This window comes from Mandrillus leucophaeus, unplaced genomic scaffold (assembly GCF_000951045.1).
Source record: "Mandrillus leucophaeus isolate KB7577 unplaced genomic scaffold, Mleu.le_1.0 Scaffold23, whole genome shotgun sequence".
Taxonomy (NCBI): Eukaryota; Metazoa; Chordata; class Mammalia; order Primates; family Cercopithecidae; genus Mandrillus; species Mandrillus leucophaeus.
In genome coordinates, this window is record NW_012102365.1 from 1,932,540 (window position 1) to 1,942,716 (window position 10,177).

At 52.3% G+C, this 10,177-nt stretch overlaps 1 protein-coding gene across 2 annotated transcripts; it reads right to left on the reverse strand.

Annotated features, from left to right (window-relative positions):
- Positions 1-461: 461 nt before the first annotated feature.
- FCN3 (ficolin (collagen/fibrinogen domain containing) 3) lies at positions 462-6,310 on the reverse strand. 2 transcript variants are annotated; one of them, XM_011981679.1, is made up of 8 exons: positions 6,192-6,310; positions 5,820-5,915; positions 5,429-5,473; positions 5,096-5,128; positions 4,749-4,876; positions 2,518-2,647; positions 2,271-2,405; positions 462-829 (listed from the first exon to the last, which is right to left on the reverse strand). In XM_011981679.1, the coding sequence occupies exons 1-8, from the start codon at positions 6,280-6,282 to the stop codon at positions 588-590; spliced, it is 900 nt and encodes a 299-aa protein (XP_011837069.1). In that variant the 5' UTR covers positions 6,283-6,310; the 3' UTR covers positions 462-587. The 2 variants fall into 2 exon arrangements, with proteins under 2 accessions (XP_011837069.1, XP_011837070.1); XM_011981680.1 differs by lacking the exon at positions 5,096-5,128 and having other exon boundaries at positions 6,192-6,296.
- Positions 6,311-10,177: the final 3,867 nt, after the last annotated feature.

Below are 10,177 nucleotides of genomic sequence, written 5' to 3' on the forward strand. Positions count from 1 at the left end.
CAAAGAAAAGGAGCAGGGCATGGTGGCGTGTGCCTGTAATCCCAGCTACGTGGGAGGCTGAAGCAAGAGAATGGCTTAAACCCAGGAGCCAGAGGTTGAGGTGAGTGGAGCTCGTGCCATTGCACTCCAACCTATGCAGGGCGACAGACCGAGACTCCATCTCAAAAAAAAAAAAAAAAAAAAAAGAAGGCTGTGCAATTGTGCAATTCCTGCCACAAAGCCATCCACTTGCAGGACACAGAGGGCCTCAGGAAATTGTCAATGGATGCTTGAATCTCCTCCAGTCCTTCCACTATATGCCCCTCTGGCCTTGTCTTGCACACCTCCAGAGAGAGAAGCCTCACTACTTTAGAGGCTGTCCTTTCCCTCTTCCTGACTGGAAGGAAATTCTTCCCTGAAAGGAGCTGAAACTTGTGTCCCTGCTCTGCCCTCTAGGGTTTTTCCCAGTAACTGAAAGAGTCTTGAAAGGGCTAAAATGATTTTATTTTTAAATGTGGACAGGCAAGCAGAGGTGGTTGGCAAAGGCAAGGTGGCTGAGGATCTGGAAGCTGCACAGGAGAGATAAGGACAATGGCTGCCAGAGAGCCCTATCGAAGCATCATCCGAACCCTGCGGTAGGGGTGGCCCACACCACGGCCTGAGGCCCAGTCAATGCCATATTTGTGAGCGGCAGCTTCAGACATTGCGTAGCGACCATTGAGATTTGATCGGTAACAGGATGCATACCACCAGGCACCGTGGACAATCACAGCACAGTTGCTCCCGCTTGAATCGTGGTCAGCGTCATAGGTGGTGAAGGGCCTCCCACTGTGGAAGCTCAGGGAATCCCCTGGCAGGGAGGGGATGGAAAGCACCTTGGTGCCCAGCACCATGCCTGGCACCTTTGGAGATACAATCCCATGGGAGTCTCAAAGCAGCTACGAGTTGAATTTTATCAGTCCCCACAAGCAACACCAAGGGGCCAGGTTTTTTGCGCAGGGTCACTCGGCTAGTTGAAGCAGCAGCAGGACTTGAACTCGGGACTGTCTGGCTCCAAAACTCCCAGCTTTTCCTCCCGTCTTACCCCCTCCAGAATCCCCAGCCTCTTTCTAGCTCCTTTGTCTTCTCTCAGCTCCCATCCAGTCTGAGCAACTCTGCTAGGAAAAGCTGGGAGGAACCTCTTAGGTGCCTGGTCAGGAAAGGTGGTTCCCTGAGGCACTCCCTCATAACCACTTCCCTCTTTTAAATCTCTCCCCAACAGTCACTGTTTCTCTAAAAGAAGACTTCCCTGGTTCCTCTTCCAAAGCAGAGAGTGCTAACATTCAACAGAGCCTCAGGCGGTACCCAAAACCTCCTCCTTGTCTCCCTGCCTTTTTTTTTTTTTTTTTTGAGATGGAGTCTCATTCTGTCGCCCGGGCTGGAGTGCAGTGGTACTCTCTGGGCTTGCTGCAACCTCCACCTCCCAGGTTTAAGCAATTCTCATGCCTCAGCCTCCTGAGTAGCTGGGATTATAAGCACCTGCCACCACACCCGGCTAATTTTTTTTTTTTGTATTTTTAGTAGAGACAGGGTTTCTTTTTTTTGTTTGTTTGTTTGTTTGTTTGTTTTGAGACGGAGTCTCGCTGTGTCACCCAGGCTGGAGTGCAGTGGTGCAATCTCGGCTCACTGCAAGCTCCACCTCCCGGGTTCACGCCATTCTCCTGCCTCAGCCTCCGAGTACCTGGGACTACAGGCGCCCGCCACCACGCCTGGGTAGTTTTTTGTATTTTTAGTAGAGACGGGGTTTCACCGTGTTAGCCAGGATGGTCTCGATCTCCTGACCTCGTGATCCACCAGCCTCGGCCTCCCAAAGTGCTGGGATTACAGGCTTGAGCCACCGCGCCCGGCCGAGACAGGGTTTCACCATGTCGGTCAGGTTGAGTTTGAACTCCTGACCTCCAGTGATCTGCCCATCTCGGCCTCCCAGAGTGCTAGGGTTACAGGCATGAGCCACCACGCTCAGCCTCCCTGCCCATTTTATAGAGGAGGAAACTGAGGCTCAGTGGAGGGGTAGGACTTGCCCAAGGTCACACAGGTACTACGTGGCAGAGATGGATTCAAACTCAGGTCTGTTTGCCTCCAGAGCCCAAATTCTTCACTGTTGCACCATCCTGTTTCATGATTGCCATTTCTCAGATGCAGAAACTAAGGCCCACAGAGGAGACAGGATTGCCCTGGGTCATTCATGGGGGCAGTGGCAGCATTGGGAAAGGATCCGGCCTCCTTCCTCTGCTGCCCTTAGGCTCACTCACCTGCAGTGCCCTCTGAGAACTTGCCCAGCACCAGCTGGTAGTGGTCTACCTCACCGAGGAGGCGGAAGGTCGCATAGTGGGCAAAAGTACGGTTGCCATTAAAGTCTTCCAGCTCTACCCGCAGCTCCCAGGTACCTGGGAGGAAGGGGAGGCAAGGATGGAGGAACCCTCAGATCTTGGGAGTGGGGCAGGGATTCAGGATGGCAGACAGTAACCCCCAACCTCCAGGTCCCTGCTGGGAACTCACCCTGGAGAGTAAGCTGGTGCAAATTCTCATTTCCCAGCCAGAATTCAGACTCTTGGTTCCCAAAACCTGCTTTGTAGGAGGACCAAGGGCGGAAGAAATCCACAGAACCATCCTGGCGCCTCTGAAACACCTAGCCGGGGGCGGGGGTGGGGAGGTACAGCAGCTATTACTCCAGGCTGGGCACCAGCTGCTGAGGGTGCAGGAACTGTGAGGGGTCAAAATAACCCAATTTCATTTACTATAAGAACCAATATATTTGGCCAGGCGCGGTGGCTCATACCTGTAATCCCAGCACTTTGGGAGGCCCAGGCGGGCAGATCACTTGAGGTCAGGAGTTTGAAATCAGCCTGGCCAACATGGTGAAATCCCATCTCTATTAAAAATACAAAAACAATTTAGCTGGGTGTGGTGGCATACGCCTGTAAGCCCAGCTACTTGGGAGGCTAAGGCAGGAGAACTGCTTGAACCTGGGAGGTGGAGGTTGCAGTGAGCCGAGATCACACCACTGCACTCCAGCCTGGGTGGCAGAGCAAGACTCCATCTCAAAAAAAAAAAGAAAAAAAGAACCAAGATATTTAAATTAGAGAGGCCACCCCCACAGCCCAAGTTGGACCCCTGGCCTTACCCTGATGTCTTCCACCTCCCCCTCCAAGACAAGCAGGCCCAGGCTCTATAGAGTTTTCAACCTAAGTACCTCTATTTCCATTGCTCCACTGTCTTATTTTTTTTTTTTTTGAGCTAGAGTCTCGCTCTGTCACCACGCTGGAGTGCAGTGGCATGATCTCGGCTCACTGCAACCTCCATCTCCCTGGTTCAAGCAATTCTCTTGCCTTAGCTTCCTGTGTAGCTGGGATTACAGGTACCTGCCACCGCGCCCAGCTAATTTTTTGTATTTTTAGTAGAGACAAGGTTTCACCATGTTGCCAGGCTGGTCTTGAACTCCTGAGCTCAGGCAATCCGCCCACCTCCGCCTCCCAAAGTGCTAGGATTACAGGCGTGAGCCACTGCGTCAGGCCTGCTCCACTGTCTTTACTGCCTGGCTCCCTGCTGTCTTCCTAAACCACGTCCCTGCCTCCACTGGTCCCCCAGTGCATCTTTCATAGTGTAGCCCAAATCATCTTTTTAAAACAGAAGTTTTACTTGGCCCCTCCCCTGCTTAAAACTCTCTTGGGGCTACCCGTTGCCCTGCACACTTCTTCTTTTTTTTTTTTTGAGACGGAGTCTCGCTCTGCCGCCCAGGCTGGAGTACAGTGGCCGGATCTCAGCTCACTGCAAGCTCTGCCTCATGGGTTTACACCATTCTCCTGCCTCAGTAGCTGGGACTACAGGCGCCTGCCACCTCGCCCGGCTAGTTTTTTGGGGTTTTCTTTTGTATTTTTTTAGTAGAGACGGGGTTTCACCGTGTTAGCCAGGATGGTCTCGATCTCCTGACCTCGTGATCCACCCGCCTCGGCCTCCCAAAGTGCTGGGATTACAGGCTTGAGCCACCGCGCCCGGCCTTAATTTTTATATTTTTAGTAAAGACGGGGTTTCACCATGTTGGCCAGGCTGATCTCGAACTCTTGACCTCAGGTGATCCACCCACCTCTGCCTCCCAGGGTGCTGGGATTACAGGTGTGAGCCACCGCGTCCAGCCAGCCACTGCGCCTGGGTGCCCTGCACACTTAAGTTGATCATTTAGTGCCTTCCGTGAACTGGCCGTTACAGAGGTCCTCAATCCACGCTCCTTCAGTGCCGGCAGACTTTAGCCGACACCATGCCTGCTCTCAGCTCACTCACGCGTTCCCTGCAAACCTTCTTGTACTCTGCTGCCTCCCTGAGTTTATCTTTACTTCCAGCTGGAATGCCCCTCCACACCCTGTTTTTTTGTTTTTTTTTTTTTGAGACAGAGTTTCACTCTTGTCGCCCAGGCTGGAGTGCAATGGCAAAATCTCAGCTCACTGGCTCACTGTAACCTCCACCTCCTAGGTTCAAGCGATTCTCCTGCCTCAGCCTCCTGAGTTGCTGGGGTTACAGGCACCTGCTACTGCACCCGACTCAAGGTCCTTTCAAATGGCACCTCCTCTGTGAAGCCCTCATACTTCTTCAGGTCCCATTGGGGGTTCACTAAACATTTGTCAGTCAATTCCTCTAGGAAATGCCTTGCTCTGGTGGGCTCTGGCTCCCCTAGGGGCCAAGGAGGAGAAGTGACCACTGGGCCTGGCCTGTTAGCCCATTTCTTGGACACTCACCAGCCAGCCACCCTCCTCCGTGTCCATGTCACAAAAGACTGGGAGGGCCCTGCCCTCAGGTAGGCACAGATGGTACCAGCCGCTCAAGGTGACGCCCTGGCTCAACAGCTCCCGGCAGTTTTTGGGGCCTGGGAAAGGGAAGATGGACTCGGGGGGTGGTGCCCAGGTTATTCCCTGACCCCCACCCCCAGGCAGTGGAACAAGTATGGGGATCTTCTTGGCTCCTTCAGGTCCCTGAAGAGGGGTTCTAAGGAGGCTGTGGGGAGGGGCTTGGCCACACTTGGGGGTTTGCCAACACCTAACACCATGTGATCCCAAGTTCCCACCTCCTGCAAGGGCTGCCTCACCTTCATGGCACCGAAGCAGGTTCGCTGGATCTCCTGCCCCAGAGGAAGGATGAGTGTTGGCTCTGATGTCTCAGCACCCCAGCGCTGAGCCACCAGCGGAGCTGGTACCCAGGCTCTTTTCCAAATCCTTCCCACTCCTCCCAGCCTTCCATACCCTGTGGGAGGGCCATCATAGGGTACCCGGGCCCTTCTCCTAATCCCTCCCACTCCTCCCAGCCATCCGTTCCCCCGTGAGAGAGCCGTCATAGGCGCAGCAGTCAAGAAGAGATCCCACCCTAGAGTCCAGAGACAGGGGCAAAGAAAGCAGGGAGGTCTCCAGCCCCACTTACTTACCTGGCTCACCCTTAGGGCCCATCTTGCCTGGTGGTCCAGGTTGCCCTGAAATCTCAAAGGCAGAGATGCCCTGAGTCCCACCCCATGCCCCAGACCAAAAAGAAACAAGAGACTTGGAGCCAGAGGTTCAAATCCCAGTTTCACCCTTCACTCACTTTGTGATTGTGGGCAAATATCTTATCCTCTCTGAACCTCTCTTTCCTCCTCAGCAGAATGGGGATGAAACCACCTAGCTGGCAGAGTTGGTCTTAGGATGCCAGGTGCCAAACCTGGAGCTGGCACAGAGTAGGTTCCTTGCTTCTTTGTCGTGGCCCCTCAGCACAGACAAAAATTGCTGCATTCCTGCCTTCCCTGTTCCCAAGATCCCAGCCCGCTCCCCAGCCTCTCTCACCTTGAGGACCTGGGGCTCCCTTCTCCCCAGGACTTCCTGGAGCTCCGGGACAACTGGGCAGGAGGACAACTTTGCTGGCTTCCAGTTCCCTGGGTCCTACAGGGAGACACAGGCAGGGTGGGCACAGGGTAGACTGTCTCTTCCAGACCCCTCTTCAGTTCTCTTCCTGTCTCCCAGATTCCCTCTGTCAGGATGCTTGTCTCCTGAGCTGGCAAGGTTTCGCATGCTTTGCATGTATTTGCATATATTTACATGCAGAGCCCAGATTATGAAACTCCCATCCTGCTCCTTGAGGTTGATGAGCCTTGGTGGAGGGACACCCAGTGAGGGAATGAGGAGTGGGTTGGTGAGGAGGGCACCCTAGGTACCTACCTGGGCAGCTGGGGTGTTCCTGGGTCTTCAGGCAGGCAGGTCCCCCAAGCAGGAGGAGCCACAGGGAAGGCAGGATCCACCGTAGACCCATCTTGCTGGGGCCACCAGGGGAAGGATGCCAGATTATAAGGCGGCCAGGCTGGTGGGAGGACATGAAGTAAGACTTCCTTCCATTGTCCCCCAGGGACATCCCACCCAGACTGGAGCCAGCAGAGGGTAGGAGTATTTCCTTCCTCAACCCCAGAGAGAAAGGGCATTATTCCTGCCCTATCCAACCAGGATGAAGTCCAACATCTTCTTTTCTTTTTTTTTTTTTTTTTTTGAGACGGAGTTTCACTCCTGTTGCCCAGGCTGGAGGGCAATGGTGTAATCTCAGGTCACTGCAACCAATGCAACCTCTGCCTTCTGGGTTCAAGTGATTCTCCTGCCTCAGCCTCCTGAGTAGCTGGGATTATGGGCGCCCATCACCATGCCCAGGTAATGTTTTGCATTTTTTTTTTTTTAGCATAGATGGAGTTTCACCATGTTGGCCAGGCTGGTCTCGAACTCCTGACCTTAGGTGATCCACCCACCTCGGCCTCCCAAAGTGCTAGGATTACAGGCATGAGCCACCGCACGCTGAAGGAGTCCAACTTCTGATCCTGGCTTCCAGGGCTCCCCAGCCATCTCTCTAGACCTCTACATTCACAGTCATCTCTACCTATGAAGGCCCATCTGTCCATGAAGGTCTAGCTCTACAGCCATCACCACTGGGAATCCTTCCTCAATCCTTGTCAATGCTATGAATAGTGACAACTGCTACCATTTACTGGGCATCTACTGCATTCCAGTGTCATACTGATGTCACCTCCGATCCTTACACGGACTTGCTATTAATCCTTATTATTGCATTATGGGCCTGGTACAAAATGGGTGCTCAATAAAAAATAGTTAAATGAATAAGGAAAGAGAAACTGAGGCCCATGGATGGGACGTGACTTCTGTTCTCTTGGCCACTTATATGCTGAGAGCCACAGAGTTTTACCCAAGCCCCATGTCCCCCCAGTGAAAAGCACCATTAAGAAAGTGATTCTGGCTGGCTGTGGTGGCTCATGTCTGTAATCCCAGGACTTTGGGAGTCCAAAGCAGGCAGATCACCTGAGGTCAGGGGTTCGAGACCAGCCTGATTAACATGGTAAAATCCCATCTCTACTAAAAATAAAAAAATCAGCCAGGCTTGGTGGCATGCACCTGTAATCCCAGCTACTCGGGAGACTGAGGCAAGAGAATCACTTGAAAGGCAGAGGTTGCAGTGAGCCGAGATTGCACCACTGCACTCCAGCCTGGGCAAAAGAGCAAAAACTCCATCTCAAAAAAGAGGAAAAAAAAGAAAGTGACTCCATGCTCAACCTTGAGTCCCGTGAGGCTTGGGAAACAGCTGCTAATGTAGGCCAATCGAGCAGGAAGCCCTTGTAGGAAGGCCGGGAGGCCGGGAGGCCGGGATGACGCAGCAGCCAGGGTCCAGATGTGAAGGATGAGGCCTGAGCTGGAGAGGGACCTCAGGTGATAAGGGAGGAGAGGAACGGCTCATTCATTCACTCATTCAGCAAACCCTCCCTCAAGGCCTCCTCTGCACCTCCCCAGTGCTCGTGGGGAGGGCTGAGGTACAAGAGGTGTCAGGGGAAGTGGAGGCTGTGTTTGCCTGATAGGATGTGTCAGCGAGACGGATGCCCTGAGATTGCAATTCCAGTTCTAGGAATCTGTCTTCCCCAGACTGTCCCACGAGTGTGCCAAGATCTGCAGATAAGTCTGTTTACCACAGTGCTGTTTGTAAGCATCAACGTGGAAATGACCCAACCAGCCACTGATAGGATTCACATGAATTAGGACCATTCAGACAACTCATAGGGTAAATCTGATCTAAAAATGAGAGGGGCGAAAATGCAAAACAGTATGCACAGTGTTGTGTTATCCCCCTTTGTATTTTTAAAATGCTAGAGGTGTGTGTGTGTGTGTATAGTAAATTCACAGAAAAAGTTCTGACACAGACCTTGTGAACTGTGGTTATTTCTGGAGAGTAGGACCAGGGAAGAGGTGGTTCTCATTTTTTTTTTCTTTTTCGGAGACAGGCTCTCACTCTCTCACCTAGGCTAGAGTGCATTGGTGCCATCATAACTCACTGCAGCCCTGACCTCCTGGACTCAAGCAGTCCTCCCACCTCATTCTCCCAGGTAGCTGGGACTCCAGGCAGAGCCACCACACTGGGCTAAATTTTTATTTTTATTTTATTTATTTATTTTGAGACAGAGTCTCGCTGTGTTGCCCAGTCTGGAGTGCAGTGACTCGATCTCGGCTCACTGCAACCTCCGCCTCCTGGATTCAAGCGATTCTCCTGCCTCAGTCTCCCAAACAGCTGGGATTACAGGTGCATGCCACCATGCCCAGCTAGTTTTTGTATTTTTAGTAGAGATGGGGTTTCACTATGTTCGTCTGGCTGGTCTCAAACTCCTGACCTCAAGTGATCCACCTGCCTTGGCCTCCCAAAGTGCTGGGATTACACGTGTGAGCCACTGTGCCCGGCCTGCATTTTTATTTTTTGTAGAGATGGGTTCTCACTATATTGCCCAGTCTAGTCTCAAACTCCTGGCTTCAAACAGTCATCCCACCTCAGTCTCCCAAAGTGCTGGAATTACAGGTGTGAGCCACTGTACCTCCTGACCAGTTTTTTTTTTTTTAAATATATATATAGGGTCTCACTCTGTCACCCAGGCTGGAGCGCAGTGGCATGATCTTGGCTCACTGCAGCCTGGACCTCTCAGGCCCAAGTGATCCTCCCACCTCAGCTTCCTGAGTACTTGGGACCACAGGTGTGCACCACCACACCCAGCTAATTTTTGTATTTTTAGTAGAGATAAGGTTTCGCCATGCTGCCCAGGCTGGTCTCCAACTCCTGAGCTCAAGCAAGCCTGCTGCCTGGGCCTCCCAAAGTGTTATGATTACAAGCATGAGCCACCACACCCAGCCCAGTTCTCACTCTTCATATAAACTTCTGTATAGTCCTTTTTCAAACCCTCACAGGCATTTACTACTTTTGCAAGAAAAAGAAAGCATCCAATAAAGGAGGAGGGTGAAGAAGAAAACTCGTGCTGGGGGAGAAACAAGGGCAGGGTGACCCAGGCAGGAGGAGCTGCTTATGCAGAAGGCTGGAGAAGAGAGAAGGCAAGGCAGATGGGATGTTATCATATCCCATAGAGGGGAAGCAGCAGGGGCTCTAGGAGGCCAGCGGGGAGTGCACAAAGGGGAGGCTGATTTCCAGAGGCTGGGAGCTTTGGCGGAAGTGAGGGTTCGAGGGAGGGGTGAGGAGGTGGACTGTGGTTGGCAGGGGGAGGTGGAGGTTGCAGTGAGCCAAGATCTTGCCACTCTAGCCTGGGCGACACAGTGAGGCTCTGTCGCAAAATAAATAAATAAATAAATAAATAAATAAAAGAAAAAATAAAATAAAATAAAATAAAAAGTTATAAGATTCGCAGCTACATGCCTGGCTCCTGACAAGTACCCATCCGTGGGAGATGTTACCATCAGGGAAGACTTCGGTGTCTGGGGACAGAAGGCAGGGCTTCCCAGGAGGGCCTGAAAGAGGAAGGCCAGAAATGGCTACTCGGAGTCCCTGGGCACTTCCACCTTGGCACTGGGACAGAGACCTAATTTTTGGAGGCTGAGCAAGCCTGGAGATGCGTCTGGAATGCTGTTCTGCTCACTCTGGAGTCAGAAAAGCCTGAATTCATTTTATTCTTTATTTTTATTTTCCTTTTCTTTTTTATTGATGGGGTCTCAACTATGTTGCCCAGGCTGGTCTCCTGGACTCAAGCGATCCGCCCGCCTCAGCCTCCCAAAGTGCTGGGATTCTAGTCATGAACTATGACGCCCAGCCCAGAAGAGCCTGAACTGAAACCCCAGCCCTGTCCTGTCCGGCTGTATGACTTGAGCATGTGTACTTACCTGAGTCT

Coding starts and splice junctions, on each gene's coding strand:
- FCN3 (XM_011981679.1), bottom strand. CDS start 6,282: ATGGGTCTACGGTGGATCCTGCCTTCCCTGTGGCTCCTCCTGCTTGGG. Junction 5,474..5,819: donor GGGAGCCCCAGGTCCTCAAG/GTGAGAGAGGCT, acceptor TTGAGATTTCAG/GGCAACCTGGACCACCAGGC. Junction 2,406..2,517: donor GCACCAGCTTACTCTCCAGG/GTGAGTTCCCAG, acceptor CCTTCCTCCCAG/GTACCTGGGAGCTGCGGGTA.